We start from the raw sequence: 17,885 nt of genomic DNA, 5'->3' as shown, positions 1-17,885 counted from the left end.
CATCAAACTCAAGCGATTCCACACCCTTGCTGTTAACAAAAGCAATAGTTGCTCTAAATTGCTTGTGTTGTTTAGGAAGGATATATAAACTTGCCAGTGTTAATAGCTGCTACCACGTCACTCCGGGGGTGAATGTAAGATGCTATCTGAGAGCTGTTGGTTATAGACGTCCGCAAGAGCAAACCCATCATATTACCAAAGATAATCATTCCAGCTTTGTCCAGGTGTGTATAATCCTTGGGTGTAAGATTATACTTTGCTGCATTTTTTGCGCCCACACTGTTCAGGTACTTGGTTGACGCTCCATTCAGATCCACATATTCGCAGTTTGTGGCCTTTGCGGCAGCCTTGGTGGCAGCAACGACGTTCGCCAGCGAGGGAACCACATGACCTGAACTGTCGAAGCTTCGACGGCTCAGAGAAGTCACCAGGATCTTGGGTTTTATGTTAGTGAAATTTCTTTCATCCAAGCGCGGACTTATGACTGACTGGTGTTCCACCTGCTGACCGGACATCGGCTACCATTTTCTCCAGATTTGCCATAAATTGGGAGATGGAGACTCCGGATGTTGACTTCTGGTCATTGTGCCCGAACTAGGTATCATAACACATGTTTATGTAAGTCCTTGAAGGTATGGCCACGGAATCTGGTCATTTACCTGGATTGTGACATAGGGATGGTAATTCGACTTATTTTTCTTGACAGCGTCGAGAACCTTGGTCCAGTATCCACCGGCCACAAAGGAGGCCGTTGTAGCACCGCTATGGGCGAAGTTGGTGCCAATTGACCCGTCGGCCAACGTGGCTAGGAAGCCATCACCCCAGCCTGAGAATTATAATCACTGCCGTCAGCCACCATCGTGCTCTGGACAGGTTGAGGTCACTTGCCTCCATTTATTGCTGTAGTTGAGTCTCCAGCAAGAAAGAATGCAGGTTTAGATGCTGCGGATCGCTCTACTGGAGTAGCGAGGGTAGAGCATGGGAGAAGACACAGCACTGACTGCAATGCGCCACATATAGTCAAGAATTTCATGATTATGGTTATATCACGAATAGGAAGCTGCAATGGTTAAAAAGTGTCGTTCTCTGGCACGATGATGGTCTTTATATAGATTTCCAGACTCATCAAATTGAAACAGTAATTGTTGCATAAAAATCGACTTTCATTCGGCCATTGGTACTGCCCTGTATTCCGGTTAGATGGGAATACAGCATATATGCTTCTGCAGGGTCAGAGTTCAAGTGACATATGGCTGTATCTTGCCCTTTAATGGTACTGAGCCCACTTGACGGCCCCTCATGCCATAGTGACTGGTAATGTTCTGAGACGTTAGCACTTCGTAAACATTAAGCAGACCTATTGTGTCAGTGGTGGAAATTTTGCTTTATGCCGGCAAGGGTTTCTGATCAGGTGTATTGCGGTAGCCGCTCGCTCCACATTACCCCGTTCTCCCGACAACCCCGTTCCTCCGTACCAATGGAGTTGCGTTTGGGTAGTATCTAGCCTATCCCTAAGCGGTAACCTGAGGCAGCCAGGTGTTGCAAAGGGCAAGAGTTGCATCCTTAGCCCCAACTCTATTGTACCCTTGCACTAGTCGAAGCCTCTCTAGTGGACGGAAAGCTTGAAACCCTAGATTGCGCTAATCGTTTGATGTATACTATGTAGAGACTATCATTAGGGTCGTGAGCAGTTGCTGCTGCTATACGAATACAAAACAAGCCTTTTAGCCAATCCCCAGATGACTTGCTGTATTGAGTACCCAACAAATACTCTATTATAGTTCCTTTGCAACCCAGTTTGTGGAGTTCAGAACCACCCCTCACGCTGTTGATACAGTCAGTGCTCCCTCCTGTTGCATTCAGTGCAACTGCATCGCCGGCCCGGAACTCCGTATAACCTTGATCGCACGGAACAAAAGAACCGACAAATTGAGGATTAGGACTGGAATGAAACAGATGAGGGGAAAGGACTGCTGCTTCGGGGTACCATATTTACCGAATTCACCAGCAGAGTTGCCCATAGACGAAAACCATCTTACTGGGGGTTACTAAAATAGATACTGCTCGCTTGATCATATAAACTAGGATAAACCCATCTGCTGCCTTTATTACTCATCTCATAGAGCATTTATGATCCATTTTCTCTTCTTGATAGTCTTTAGCTCTTCAGCCAGTGCTCCTACCGGCAAAACAATTCATGTTAGCAATGTTGCTCATACTAACCTTTAGCTCTCAAAACCTCCTCTGAATATTATGACGACGGTAATTCAAGTGTGCGTAGGTGGCACCACTGTAAATTAGACCGTATGAATGAGTACGGGCGTTTTATTTCTATTTTTAAAAAACAATTCTATAATGGTATCAAATACATAAACCAGTCTTCTAATACCGTGTAATTCATGATACCTGGGCGATCGTTTCGTATCCCTGCTTACACGTTAGTGTGTTGTCTTTGTGTAGTCTAATGATATCTCTATATTTGACGAATTGGACTAGTGAACTTGTACTCAAGCGAAAGATTCATATTGAACGCGAGGAACTAAGACTAAGAATGGCAGACCCAATGATAGGAATGTCCTTAAATGCAAAAAAGGAGGCGTATGATAAGGGTCCTTGAGCCATTCAGATAGCTGTGCGAATTAGCACCTTAGTATTCGCTCCTGCCAAGTGCTGGACCTGCTAGAATTTTGAATTTCCTTTTGTACAAACACTCTGCCTTAATTTGCTGCACTCTAATCATTGTAACGAACCTGCTTTTGGCTGAGACTATGACCTATTCAGCACGGACAAAGCCTTGAAGTATGGCTTGAATTGGAATGGCTGGGTGAAGAAGACATTGTTAATCGGATGTGGCTTGCGCATTCCTTGATCAAGCACGATGACTAGCTTTATCCTTTCGATGCATTCATGTATCGTAAACAATGGGCAGCAGAGAAGGCTCCTTAACTGTCAGGTACCACAAATATACCGTCTCCCTGGTACACAAGCGAAATGAATGCTGCGGTAGATATGGATGCTGTTTATGCCCTTAAAGGAATGGTTGTGGGCATTGTCATTGATACTATATGCAATGGTGAAGAGAAATTTCCAATTCACGTCCCGCAGCCCCTCATTGCCTCTCTTCGCCAGAGATATCTCAACACTCACCATTATGTACCACGACCTGCTGTAGCGAAAAGTTTCTTTTATATACTGCTGCTTTCTGTTTTCCAACAAGTTTCTGTTAGTATAGATCACTTCCTCAGTTGTTTGAGTGACTAATATTGGCAGTGCAATGGGCAAAGAAATCATTGCACTTGTGGTGCTCACACTTAATTGCCGAGGTGCCCAAAGCGTAAGAGTGGTGATTCTAATACTGCCTGTAGTTCAATTTATATGATCTGACTCCATGATCCGGACCTGGTAACTACTTAGACTCATCGCTCTTTTCTTAAAATCTCAATCCGGTTGTCCAAACATGCACTGGGGTACCTATCTCCCCGTCAGGTGGGCTTAGCACTTTGATGACGAGGTGATCGACAAGGATCCTGTGAGCCGTATATCTAAGACACTTGCTCCAACATGTATGAGGTAATTCCCTGACTGAAGAATCCAGCTCTGACTGTTGACGTCCCATGAGCTAAGGTCCCTTCTAGTCAGTTGAAAGTTGATCAATGCCTTTTGTCCCGGGGCAAGCATCACTTTATCAAAACCCCTTAGCACTTTCTGTGGGCCACCAGGAATACCAATATATAACTGAGCTACCTCAGAGGCAGTGAAGTTACCAGTATTCATGACCTGCACTTTGACAGTTGCAATGTTTGCCCAGAGAGAAGGGAGTCCACCCTCGGCAATTTCAGTACCTGGGGGTCGCGTTGAGAAACAATGTTCCTCTGCACGTGATAGTTGGAGAGCCGAGTATCTGAAAGTCGTGTATGTGAGGCCGTAGCCAAATTCAAAACGTGGTGTTATGTTATGCGCAAGAAAGTGTCTGTAGTCGATATTGACTCCTTCTGTGTAGTTTGCTGGGAACGTATCAGCGCACGGCCCCTCAGAATGAGTCCCAGCAATGGGGCCAGAGAGAACCCATACCTTGTATGTAATAGTCAGATACTGATTCCGGCCCAGTGGGGTCCAGGAGCGGGCCATAATCAGAAGGCTTCCTGGCAACGGTGTACGGCAGCCTGCCGGACGGCGATTGTCTCCCGTATAAAATCTCCGTCACGGCTTTGCCGCTGTCCTGCCCTGGAAGATGACTGAAGATGAGCGCAGTAATATTGGGATTCTCAATCCAAGCATCGACAATCCGTACGCCGGCGTTGTGTATCACAACGATTGTGTTTGGACACTGACTTGCAACAGACATGATCAACCTGTCAGATTGCGGATCTGCTAATCCAGGCCGATCTCGTGATTCAGTCGCGAATTCGTTAACGAAAACCAAGCACGCATCTGAAGAAACAGGCACAGTAGGGGAGAATGACTCTAGATCCCATGAGATATAGGTACCGTCCACTGTAGCTTGCTCCACAAGAGCCGCAAAGGGAGTACTGATATACGATGGTACCGACGCCCCGGAGCCTCCTCCGCCTATTAGGGTACCCAAAGTTGCAGCTTCGGGAAAGGTGGCGAGATGAGAGAGGTTTGTTAGCTCTACACTGTCCGCGAGGTCGAGCGCTTCGTAACCGAGATACCATTTGAGGCTGAAAGCGGGGTTTGTTTTGGGTGGCAGCCCTGCGTCGTAGCCGAAGACGGAAATAGATCTCGGTTTCAACAGCGGCAAGGCGTGATTGATGTTCTTCACCAAAACTTGACCTTCAACTGCCCCTTGGAATATTGTCGGTCTCGATTCTGGATTTCGGGCATCGACAGTTGGGACTGGCGAATTGATGATTACAGGCGGCATGCCAGACCCGGGATGATTGTGAGGCGCGAGCTTGTAGTAAGCTGCAAGTATCCTGGCCAGTAGTAGATTGATCAGCAAAAGCTGCTCCCCTCAGTGGTATAGCTTAGAGCATACCGCGTGGCCATATCGTCTAGTCTCTCCTGCGACATTGTGCCGTTGGCCACGGCAAGAGACAGGTTACCCTGCCAGTAGGGTGAATCCGGCATCGCCATGTCTAACCCGGCGTTCGCACTACTGATACCCGTGAGCTGGGCATTCCAATCACTGACGACAAAGCCTTGAAAACCGAGCTCAGTTTTGAGAAGGCCATTGAGAATCTTGCTATTCTGGCACGCGTATGAATTGTTCACTCGGTTGTACCTGAGACCCATCAATAAGGAGCTTTATCGCTTGTCAAGAAACGACTCGGAGTCCGACTCACGAGCACATGACTGAGCCAACTCCCGCATGGACCGCGTTCGCGAATGGCCAGAGGTACAGCTCATGCATGGTTTTGTCATCAAGGTTGGACGAGTAAGAGGCATTGTTTCCCTCCGGCCCTCTGGCAGTTTCCTGCTCATAGGCTATGAAGTGCTTCACGGACGCTATCACAGACTTTTGTAAGCCTTGAATAGTCTCGGCTACAAGCACTCCAGCCAGGTATGGGTCAGCACTAAACCCTTCCCAGTTGCGTCCACCGCGAGCAGTTCTGCCTAATGGACCAATAACTGGGCCGTTAATAACATTCACTATATCAGGAAACTCGTGTTTTAGCAGCGGTCATAAGCCGACTTCAATCAAGGTAGTGGCATCGCGTACCTCCCTTAGCCTTAAATTCTTCACCCATGTAAAGGCCCCGGTGGTAGACAAGGCTCCTATTCCATGAAGCACCTGCATGTATACCAGCAGGATACGCATTCACAAAATCTGTCCCGCGAAGGCCGTTGCTAGCGTCAGCAAGACACATGCCTGGGTAGCCAATTCTCGGCAACGGAAGACTCAAGCCAGCACAGCCTGAGAAGTTGGCAAGGGCATAGCTGTTGTAACCAAAGGTAATGTTATTCTTCTCTTCGTTGGATAATTTTTTGACGGCCGCTTTAGCTTTCCGGTATGCCGGAGCCCAATCACCTAGCCCTTTTCCCGGCGCTGTTTGGACTTCGTTAAACACCGTGCACGGCCATTAGGGGTTGTGGCACGCACGAGAAGGGTACACAGCAGGCGATCGTCCATATGACCAGAAAAGCTCTAGGGAAGTGAAGTTGACGCCTTGATCTGCCGATGTGGTGACCAAACTGAGAACAAAGACCTGGATAACCAACAAAATGTGCCTGCTATTGATCATTTCGCTTAAGATTGAAGATTACTCGGGAGGTATGACCAATTCGCGTATGACTTCGTAGGTAAGTATGAAAGTGATATTGTCGGTAAAAGTAGGAAGTTTGGTATGGCAAGTCAGTATATAAACTCCTGTTTCTTGGGGAAGCCATTCCTAACCAACTTTGAATGGATGGGATACTAAATACGTCAGTAGACCAAGCTGACGTCGTATTCGTACGGGATACTACTTCGGTATAAGGCACGGAATGTGGCCATACAGAATTAATGAAGCCCAGCTTCATTCCCTCAATCATCTCTTTTCCTACAGGGAATTGCCAGGGCTATTGACTATACCAATTAATAACATTTTTTTTTTTTTCCTTCCCATTAAGCTATAGGTCAACGACCAGAGAAAAGAAAGAGTGATCGACAGACTGATTATGAATTTGCAGAGACGATAGCGGTTTGGACGATGAGACCTTCAGGACATAAATAACGAGACCAGCATGATGTACTACTCTATGTTATGTTCTTGTTTTCTTTGAAGGTTGTATGGTGTCGTAATTTTCTTAACACCCTCAGCGAGATATATCCTACTAGCTGTCCTCAACGAAGGGGCGAAATTCATATGTCACGAGCCATAGTTCTACGGGCCTATCACTACCCCCATGAAGTCTGCAGACACCTGGCTGACTGAGGGATCTTCTAGGCACTTCAAAGTTGGAGACGGCTGGGTATCGGGAAGGTTGGGCTTCATAGACGATGCTAAGAGGACGAGAAGCTGAGAGATTTTCCAGAAATGCTAACTGATCTGGTCGTAGCCCCGACAGTAGTTCTCCTAGGGACTGATGAAGATGGTTGTCGCAGGCTCAGCGTGCCTTGCTCGTAGTTAATCTAGGCGGGTAAGATGCTGGCATCGGGGCGCCCTTTATTGGAGCTGACTAGAGCGGTAACCATGGCCTGGATTGGTTTGCTGTGTCATGGTGGCTTGTTGCTCTTGTCAAGACGGAGGACAGACATAACCCTCGGTGCCCAAGTAAAAAGTCACGAACGTCTCCATGGAACTCTCCTGACAGCCTCAGGTTGGAGCGGTATCTGGGATTAGTGCTCGTACTCGTATGTATTACCGCACCTGGGCATTTCCGTGTTTCACGCTAATCCTGAACAGCGGGTGGGCTGTGGGGTCCCAGTGGCAACTGTCTCGCCCCGGTTTGCCAGGAATGGTATGCCAACGGTGCGCATTTTTCTGTATAATTATTCTTATAGTTACTATCGCTCTACTATGGGACATCAGAAAATAATTGCTGAGTAGTTTTATGATTGAAAATATATTAGAACCTGACCCACCAGATCAGGTATAAATTAGCAGGCTTTCATATTCGTACGGTTTGCGGTGTTGAGGTTGTTGCTCCACCCCATTGCGACTGTCGGTAGACCCGAAGAATGCCGCGGCCAAACCCTCGAGCAGATAGATGCTCGTACCTCGTATTAAAGACTATTTTGGGCTTCCAAGTCACAAAGGCTGTTCGACAAATTAGGTGATTTAGGGATCGCCCGAAGCTAATAGGTGACATTTCATGTAGACTGATTTCTCAGATCCGACCGAGCCACATACAGCGGAGAACGCCAGGCAGCTGCAGCACTGGATATCCGTAGCATCCAGAGCAAAGCAGCCGAGGTACTATGGTGAATTTGTGCTCCTATATCTGCCCTTCTAACCATTTTTTACCTTTCCCTTCTTCTTCCTTTGATGTTGTTGTTTTTTTTTTTTTTTTTTCCCTCCCCTAAGAGTTGGCGTAATAGAGTGGTTAACATGGCAGGGGCATTCATTGATTTCCGGTCTGCATTTAATTCATATAGCTAAGACGGACTAGGCTAGGTGATGTGATCAATCGATGGCGAGCCACTATTGACCTGGATCCCATTCCCATGGCTGAGGGGCCAAGATTTGTAGAGACCCTTAATATGCCTTTCACCTACTGCTGGTCTCCAGCTCTGGTACCAAAGCCCTGGGACTGGGCTGATATATTAGTAAGTACTCTATTGCGCTCTTTACATAGTATACTCATAATAAGAGATGTGTGTGGGTTTGTTTTCCAGCAACCACCATCCTACTAACTACCAACAGATTTGCAGCAATTTCTTGCTTCTGGCTAGAGTTGCATTTGGTGTGAGTTCGGGCGAGTTCAATCTTAGTTGGCACCAAACCGCTGCGGTTTCGGGTCCAAATTTTAGAACTCAGAACTAGATTAAACCGAATCTGGGGTTGGTTGCAGTTTTCACTGTAAAATCTGCTGCTAGGCCTAGGTAGGTATAGTGGGGCCTATACTAACTAACCATGGTTAGATTCAGTTTAATTTTAAGTTGGTTAAACTATAAATTTTAACTATTTTAACCCTTACTATTCCCCCCAGGGCACCCCTCTGAGGCCCCCTAACAAGCATACTTATAAAAAATCATGATTTTTTATATGAAATATATAGTAATTATAGTCATTCTAATCCAACCTATGATAGAAATGATTATTCCCTTATATCTCACTAACCACTAGATATTTTTAAATAATATTAACATCACTAGGTAGCCCTTAATCCAGGCTATCTAGTGATATTAATATCATTCAAAAATATTTAGAATTTAATGATTTCTAGGTAAACAGTGCGGGTTGGTTAAACCTAACCCAAAAAGTTGTAAAAACCAAAAACCGGGCAAAAGTAAATTAAGAACAAGACGAATACGAGCAAAAAACTGAAAGAAGAACAAAGAGATTGAGTGAAGCTTCTTTAGACACTTCTGAAGCCACTATACATAGAAAGCCTCCGCATTTGCGAGAAGAAACTCATAAGAGTCAGATCTAAAGTCATCTGCAAGGATCGCTGACGAGTCCGCGAAAAATTGCATCAAAGTTTGGTTCTCCGACCACTGCGGCCAGGTTGAATAGGATGCCGCCGCATTGGGGTCCAAGTTCTGAACAAAGGAGAAATAGTAGGACCGAATTGCCCTTGCTGCGTAATTAGGCAGGATCCCATAGAACACCTGCAATATATCACCAGCATGAAATGAACCCAGGAAAGGGGTGCCATAATCATAGGATGCTAGGTATGACCAGGTACGGATATTTGGCTTGACTTGTGTTGAGTACTCCAGCAAAGCCCGGCGAGTGAGAGTGAAAGTAAGGTCTCCTAGAATAGCAGCAAGACGTTTGTACTGGGGGTACCAGTTGTTAAGGTGACCAGTGCGAAATGGAGAACCATCAGGCGCCGTGTCCGGATAGTTAGCAATGAGGCCATCAATCTGGTCAGATGTGGCGTTGTGAAAATAATATTGCTTTAGATATTCGGCAATTTCCTCGGTTGTAGTAATATTAGACTGGAAGAGCGCAAGAAGGGTGCCTTCATCCTCCTGGTCGCCGATAATAAAAGGGACGTCTGTGTATTTCCCCGCTCTTGCCAGCTTGTCAGGCGAGTCTGACAAGATAGTTCCATCCGGGCGAGGTAAATATGAGAGTGCGACCCCACTATAGCTGAGAAAGGCAGGAACAGAATTTGCTGCATTAAGGAAGGTGGTGTAGTCCAAGGCACGGAGACACGCGAGCGTGTCTTTGGCTGAAGTGCATCCAGCAGCTGCCACAACCGAATCGTAAACAGCCTGGCCCTTGATGCCGTCTACACGTTCAGCCGGGACGACACTACCAGAGTTCATTATAGCCCCGCGGAAGAGGGGCTTGCCGTTATAAGTATTGTTCCCGTCGTAGAGCGCCATCTGGTCAAACACTGAGATAGACCCAGCAGATTCGCCCCAGATGGTCACCTTGTCAGGGTCACCGCCAAAGGCCTCAATATTATCAGCAACCCATTTGAGGCCGAGCCGTTGATCTAGTAGACCAAGGTTCGCAGATCCATCTTGGAGGATTTCTTTGCCTGGCATAAAACCGAAGCCACCCAGACGGTAGTTCACTGCCACGAAGATCATTGGCATATGCGTATCGATTGAATTGGAAACTAGGGACGACCCATCGTACATAGCGGTGGAGCCAAATTCAAATCCGCCCCCGTAGATCCAAAAGAGGACGGGTAGCCGAGATTCCGATGTAGTTCCTTGTGGCCTAATGATATTCAAAGTGAGGCAATCTTCTCCAGCATTTGTAACCTCCTGAAAGAAAGGCAGGTTGAGGGTTCCCCCAACCAGAGAGACTAGAAGATCTTTGGATTCGTTGCTGACATAAAACTGAGGGCAGGACCGCGGGGTTCCGGTCGCCTGGATAGTCCCCAAGGACGTCTCGATAGGATGAGGGGGCTTTAGACGCAACGTGCCCGTCGGAGGCATTGCGAATGGGATGCCGTCAAAGCGTTCTAGCCCATGGCTGCTCTGGCCGACAATGGTAGCTATTGGTGATGAAATAGTAACAGTGGGTTTCGCGTCTCGTCGGGTAGGAGAAGCCAGTACAACTGGTAGCAGGGCGCAGAGAGTGAACAAATGATTATACATGATGTGAGCCTGACAACTCGGAAAATTCTTCCTAGGACAATCAAGTTGGGTGAGCTGTAAAAACGAAGTCTAGCCGCATTTTATACCCTAAGGCCGCCGGCTTAATCTATGCCAGGAGTTCACATGGTCCCTCGGACCAAAAGCTTTGTGTCTTATTTTCCATGCCAAAATCGGGGGAAATTACGACCCAAACCTTATCATGCGTCTGGTGTTGACACCCTCATATGAGGACATGCGAGCTATGGTAACGGGCTTACAGAAAATCTAAATGCTAGTGCTGCTAATAGCCACTCAAAAAATAGAAGGTGCTATCTACATAGAATACACTTATGGCCGTCTCGCCTGTAGTACATTTAACGGCACTGGTAGCTGGAAGGAGCTTCGGAGGAGGTGTGGCTTCGACAGTAGAGACCGTCGAGAGCCTAAACTCCGGCGAATTGGGGCGATCAAAATATAATGGTTCGATTTCAGTTTCCTTGGCTAACCTGGTAATCTAGACATCTAGTCTGCTGTAGTCGTCGCCTACGATCAGATGCCCCAGCTACTTTCGTTGACCCCGGTGGGTTTATTAGTATGGCTTTTATTCGCACGCTATCAGGGATCATGTATTGGTCTCCGGCCGATATCTTGCTGCTGATCTTCATAATAATCAAGTCTTCTACCTATGGGAGCAGGCAGTCATCTGTTTTAAACCATCGTTAACTATTACAGCATTGCTCTTCAGTCCGCCTGTGCAAACAAAGCCGCTGGGTTCAACCAGAGTAATATGCCTTCGCCCGTATAAATGCCAATCATAAGGACCTAAATAGATCTAACTATATTAAGAAGTCGTTGATAGTCACACGATCGGTAATTATGGTTTGAAACAGTTCTCACCGAGTAATTAATGGAACTATTTAATTCTCGCCATGAAGTAGAGTCTTTTTGATTTATCACCTTATACCCATGTACGTCTTAGATTTCGCAAATTTTAGTATAATATACTAAAAGATACTGGTATATTATATATTTTATTAATATACGATGGTGTATAGAGGGTGCGAACGTCAAACGCAGAGAGTGTTGTAGTAGTAGTATTAGTAGTAAACATGCTGAGGCGGCAATTGAGATGAACCGAGGTCGGGGTTAGATTGTTCTAATTTGCGTTCGTATCCGCGCGCAGATTAGTTCATATGTAACCTGTGTACACTCGGATATAGCCATAGCGGCTAGTAAAAAGCGGGAACGATATAGATTACTTCTTCTCAGCGACAAAGATCTTCAGGAGGAAGCGGCAATTGTAGAGGGCTGCAGCTGCCGATGGCACAGCGTTAGTCTTGAAAGAGAAGGGAGATCAACCAGACCACGTAATTAACTATACCGGTTGAGGTTCATCTCCTGGTGGGCCCAAGGGTCTGGCGAATAGCGAAATGCGGCAAGCCGCAGCCTATTTACTCTATTTTAAGTTTATTAGGTGACTTAAAGCGAGGCTTATTATCTCCCCGCAAAAAAAAAAGTTTAAAATAAAAGGACGACTGGCGGATAAGATAGGAGTAGGATGTAATAGACAAATCAGGACAAAGTACTGTGTACATTGGGCAGGACTTGTTTCAGCCCCCTCTCCGGCTGCGTGACTTCTTCATCACATGTTTCTGTAGTCGCAAGACCGGCCGACGTCTCTTTTGGCCATCTTAAGTTCTGGCACCCTTTTGCAACCAGACAAAGGAGACTGGGCCCTTCTAGTCCTGGAATGGAAGTACTTGTGCACATCGACAGATTAGCCGTGTCTGGATACCGGGGAAGCGGAGAAATGCAGCAGGCGATCGAGACATCCTTTCGATTCCCGCGTCTCTTACTTCGCATTCAACCCACCCCTCACCGATGTGCCAGGCCAGTGTCTAATAGTAGCACAACGCCGATCTTGATCGGCCTACCGCTGCCTTCGGCCAAGCGTCTTCTACTAGAGACGATGATTCTGATGGCATGCAACAGGGACACGCATGCAAAAGAAACGTTGCGCGTATACGGGCTGTGACCAGCAATGCACCAGATGTATGAAATGCCTTGGTACAGCAGTGCCTGCGCTGTCCCAACTCCGACCTGTTTGTAGATGCTCGGGGAAAAGTATCGTATTGCAGAGACTCCTGTCATCTGGACGGACGCCTGTATGGCCGTGACAAGAACTAATCGCCGAAAAGATGCCGGGTCCTTGAAGAGCTCGTATGGACTCGAAGCGCCATTTTCTTTCTCATGTTGGATTGTGCGCCTGATCTGCTCATATTCTGCGAGAACCCATGTGTTGTTAAGATCATTGTTAGAGTGAAGTCTCGCAAGCGTTTGGAGCGCCTCCTGCTGTCGGTCGTGATCCATGAGCCAACGGGGCGACTCTGGGAATAGACTTATCAGGGCTCCTAAAATGCCGGTCTGGATGATCTGGATGCCGAGAGGCACGCGCCACTAATCTATCACTGACAAAATTGCTAACCATCCCGTGTGCGATAAACACTAGAGAGCATTAAAGCCCCCTTTCATGTGAGAGTTGCTTGCGCATCAGGAATAATAGGATGGTCTAGGTATACCCGCAGTCGTAGCCCCTAACCCAGTGAAGAGCGGTTGCAGCCCTGTCAGACGTCCGCGAATAGCAGGATGCGCAATCTCAGCTTGATACAATGGGACGGTCATCACGAGAACGCCCACACCGAGACCTGCAATCAACTGGCCGCTGTAAAGACATCTGAGGTTCTTGGCAGATGTATGCAAGGCGCCGCCAAGACAGAAGATCAAAGAACCCAAGATGATGGTCCAGTGGCGACCGAGGCGATTAGCAGCGATGCCTGCCACAACAGCACCGAAGAAGGCTCCGCCCGTGAAGACGGACACAACAGCCACGCTAAAGGAGAAGCTTGATCAGCTGGTGTCGACTAGTGGGCAAACGGGCTAGGAGCTGGTGACAAACACTTACATTTCATTGACCGATGGGTTATAGACCGTAAAGCGGGACCAAAGCCGGTGCTCTTTTGGCTCATCCAGGCCTTCTTATTACTACGCCATTTACACCCTAGATTCTCTGGGTTAATCACTTTGATATGGTGGTTTGATTTTGGACACGTCTTCGATTGCTTATATCAAAGAGATTGCTAATAGTCGGGTCGCTTATATCCGTGGTCTATTAATATAATAAAACAGTATTATTTCTGCTTTGACCTACTCCACCTCGCTAACCTTTGATACACGGTCGACGGTAGCTACACCAGTGCGAAAGCTTCTGTGGAGTCTGATTGCCAGACCGTTTGCTTGACGGTAGTGTGTATGTATATTTTTGGTGGAGAGGAGGGAGAAGTCAGTTGCATAGCATTTGATGCTCGGGACTTTCTGGATTTGGAGTTTCGAGAACCGTATTTCTTTAGTAGAGGACGAAGGGTGGGGATAGAAGCACACATCACCGCGAGGTTGACTTCGACCAAGATCCACAGCCAGATGTCGTAGCCGTCCCCTGGAAGTAATTAGCTGACTTTCATTACTAATGATACGGCTGGAGAACGAACAGGTGATGTCGTAAATTATGTTTAGGGTGCGATAGGAATAGTAAACCCGGACGGCTGATGCTACACACGCCCTTCAATTGCTTTAGTAACGTGTCATACTCTGGGGATGAGTCGAAAGAACTAATGCGTACAGTATTCCTATGTCCATCACCGTAATCAGGACCAACCGCTCGCGTATTGGGAGCTTGAGCATCCACAGGACTCGCATGGGAAGAATCAAGACCATGAGATCGGTAGCAAGATTCGTTATGGAAAAGGAGAACGTCGACGCGCTCTGATTTATACAATTCGGTGGATTGAATTGGATAGATTCCCAGTAGTCCTTGAGCGGTTTGCATGCAAGGAAAAGGGCGATCATGTATGCTAGAAAGCTCAATTATTAAGGGCTTCCAACGAGGCGATCTCGTTATCCTTACCAAGGGCCCATGATACAATCAACGCGACCATGGCCCATGTCAGCCCTCTGAACAGAGGCTGTGTGAAAAAGCGCAGATAGGAGATGAGGAGCGAAAGCTTGACCAATGCCATTATGATGACAAGCAACAGCTGATTAAACCAGCTTGTCTGTGTCCACGTTAGATTCCGAATTTGGCCAAACGCAAGCTGGGTTCGAGTACCATCAATGTCGGCTTTGACCACTCCGGCTTGACATCCCAAATATGGTGGCCTGCACCAGAATCATGAGACATTATTCGATCAGACAAAGCACAGGATACTGACCCCATCCGTATGTGGTCCCAAGATTGGCGGTGACGGTAGAACATACTATAAAGGCCTGTTATCACACATCAGCCGGAAGCCGCCTCAGTACATCTGCAAGGAGTCATACAATGGCGAGCACCATCAGCCAGTCATCCCACCCGGCTTTGTTCTTTATAAACAAGCGAACCCATATGCGGAGTACTACAATTACCGTACTCAGTATCAAAAGAATGATCCCAACTATGAGTAGCTGTGGACCCTGGTACTTGGGGTTTTCATAATTTGGTTTTGGCCACGACGCCACGACCGCAGCAGAAGCATTCCTCATGCTGGCGGACAAGCGACGTGTTGCTCTCGCACACAGTCGCTAGGACATGATACAGTCGTTTTGATGAAGTACCTCTAGGAATGCAAATTGAGGTATCGTGCCGACGCCAGTTTCTTGCACGGTATGTGCAGGTGGCGACAGAGAGCTGGGGGGTGTTCATCATTTTGAACTCTTCTTGACCAGGCGTTCGGAGCATGTCTGGGAACCGGAGGGACCACGGGCCCCCAGATGTGCGGGGAACGCGTCATCAACCTGGTGGCGTTTGTGGCCACAAATGAAATGCCCGCCATTATGCTTTTTGCTAGGCTGGGAGGGGACCAATAGGGCTGGAATAGACTGTTAGGCATCGCCTGGAAATGTCCAGGATGCTATTCCTCAGTTAAATACCCCTGCTTGTGGCTTCATACTACTCTTTGTTGATAGGCCCCTGCAAATAACAATAGTAGATAGCATGATTATTATTGAACGCCAGTACCATGGCGGGATAGAAAGGATCTAGGTAGTGCTGACGCCGTTGTTTGAGTCTGGGATGGTGGACTTGGACTGCTGAAAACTCCGGGGGAGCGAAACATGCGCCAGTGCAATCGATCATACCCACTAGAGCAAAGCTTGCCCTAGTGATGTATGGGAATCGAGATATGCATTTGAAAAGGCTGTTATTCCACTACCGAGGATCTATGCCGCAGTGTCCTGGGTTTGCGTCGCTCCAGGCTACCTTTGCTCTGACAACAAGCTTAGCAGTGACGCGAAAAGGATTAGCGTGTTGGGGATTCTCGACTAAGAGTAGATGGTGAATATTACATAGCCAGTGCAAGGGCGGTTCTTCGAAGAATTCGGCCCATCCCACTTCGCCTATGAAAACCGTCCAGTGGTGCGATACCAGAGTGCAGAGACAATCCGTGACATCGGGATTTTAGCAACAGGAGCGCCTTGAAGCTATACTCTCTTTGGAGAATGGAACGAGTACGAAGATGATTTGGCTATTAGAGGACCTTTTAGTGGAAAACCCCGCAGTGGCAAGGATCATATTTCTCGTACTCCTCGGCCCTCGGATACAAGCTTCGTACCTCGATGGGGGAACCGTGCACCGCCTCATCAGTGCACTAGATGGGGTTGGTATTATCAGTTTCGCTATCCTCATCTGGGAGGTGCGTCAATCATACTGGCCGCTATCGGTAAATGCCAGGGCAATACCACATTCTGTATTTCGTTTGAACCATCAGATCGCCAGAATCTACCATAGTTTCAACACGCCAATTTCAATGAGTCTACTTCGTTTAATGCTGTCCTTACCAATATCGCGTGTCCCATATATAGGTACTACGATATATAGCAAGATTGGAGGAATCAGACGTTCATTTCGTACGCATTTTGCGTATTTGCCTTTACCATCCATATACGACCCTATACAATCAAGGCAGAAGAGCTATCCATACCACGCTACTTCGCTTCAGGAAACGGCTGGGAGCAGAGATTGAGGATTTCCCGATGAGTCGAGACTTGACTTCAGACCTAATTATTTCCGCGGCTTGCAATCTGATACAGATACTGTAATGCAGTACATACAAGTCTAAACTGCAATCACCGAACATATTCACGAAATTACGCGTACTCGTCTTATAGTTTGGCTATGTTCTCAGCATTTCACACGATGTGGCGAGGAACTTCATGGGTACATAATCTATACATGGATACAGTCTCTGCTGATTCGCCAACAGGCATTGGAGTAGAGCGAGACGTGTGTGACCCTTGAGATTTTCGAGTCCCCTGCAAGGAGAAGCGGGTTCTCAACCCCCGTTTTCACTGGGCTTTGAGTTCACTTTAAGCTGGATTTGCAATCGTTCTACCTAAAGTACTAGGAGAGGAGAGCCGGTAGGACCTAATTATCCGGCTTATGCGCCTCCTAAAATGGTGTATGCGCTTACTCTACAAGATCTAGTAAAGCCTGAAAGTGGTCTGATCGCTCTATTGCTCGTTGTGACATTCCATTTCAGCATTTACTTACTTTTTAACCACGATAATGTCCAAAACTTTTTTGCTGGCGTGATGCTGCTATTTAGCACACTGTCACTGCTTCTGGCGGTCTCGCATCCTCATCCGTTTTACGCTCCAGTCTCAGATCATGAGAGTACTGGTTGGGCCCAAAGCGGATCACTCCAAAGCATCATGACATGGGATGAGTATTCTATTTCTATTCAGGGGGAGAGGCTACTCTTCCTCTCCGGCGAGTTTCACCCATTTCAGCTTCCTTCACCCAGTGTCTGGCTTGATGTCTTCCAGAAAATTCAAGCTTTGGGATAATCAGGAGCATTATTTTACTTAGATTAGGCCCTGCTTAAAGGAGAACGCGGAAAAATACACCCTGACTGTGTCTTTGCAGTAGAGGATTCTTTGATGCTGTAAGACAAGCTGGCATTTACTTAATCACACGACCAGGCCTATATATCAATGTTAAAGTCTCTGGTGGAGGACTCCTAGGATGGCTTGAAAGGCTCCAAGGGTGTTTATAAACAACTAACAAGGATTACCTCAAGGCAATAATACTATATATACTTACAGTAGGTGGTGTCATTGCAAAGGCACAAGCAACTAACAGTGGGCTAGTAATACTAGTACAACCTGAGAACAAATACTTGATGTGCTTAAATGTAACTAGTTATAT

General features: G+C 47.0%; 3 protein-coding genes across 3 annotated transcripts; all 3 read right to left on the bottom strand.

Moving 5' to 3' along the window:
- Window positions 1–71: 71 nt before the first annotated feature.
- On the bottom strand, window positions 72–6,206 carry ALT_0027 (putative beta-glucosidase M; the record flags this gene model as incomplete). The annotated part of the gene is made up of 9 exons (XM_033563765.2): window positions 72–434; window positions 490–594; window positions 660–826; window positions 3,765–4,004; window positions 4,072–4,937; window positions 5,000–5,245; window positions 5,307–5,613; window positions 5,684–6,010; window positions 6,065–6,206. The coding sequence occupies 9 exons, from the start codon at window positions 6,204–6,206 to the stop codon at window positions 72–74; spliced, it is 2,763 nt and encodes a 920-aa protein (XP_033419656.2).
- Window positions 6,207–8,983: 2,777 nt separating this feature from the next.
- On the bottom strand, window positions 8,984–10,669 carry ALT_0026 (lipase 4; the record flags this gene model as incomplete). The annotated part of the gene is made up of 1 exon (XM_033564631.2): window positions 8,984–10,669. The coding sequence occupies one exon, from the start codon at window positions 10,667–10,669 to the stop codon at window positions 8,984–8,986; it is 1,686 nt and encodes a 561-aa protein (XP_033420522.2).
- Window positions 10,670–12,523: 1,854 nt separating this feature from the next.
- ALT_0025 (uncharacterized protein) lies at window positions 12,524–14,721 on the bottom strand (the record flags this gene model as incomplete). The annotated part of the gene is made up of 6 exons (XM_089598903.1): window positions 12,524–13,035; window positions 13,228–13,538; window positions 14,087–14,141; window positions 14,194–14,264; window positions 14,325–14,556; window positions 14,610–14,721. 6 exons carry the CDS (start codon window positions 14,719–14,721, stop codon window positions 12,524–12,526), a joined length of 1,293 nt encoding a protein of 430 aa, XP_089456567.1.
- Between the last annotated feature and the right edge of the window lie 3,164 nt (window positions 14,722–17,885).

This window comes from Aspergillus lentulus (assembly GCF_001445615.1).
Source record: "Aspergillus lentulus DNA, contig: Alt01, strain: IFM 54703, whole genome shotgun sequence".
Lineage (NCBI taxonomy): Eukaryota > Fungi > Ascomycota > Eurotiomycetes > Eurotiales > Aspergillaceae > Aspergillus > Aspergillus lentulus.
This window is presented reverse-complemented; position numbering and strand designations above follow the sequence as displayed.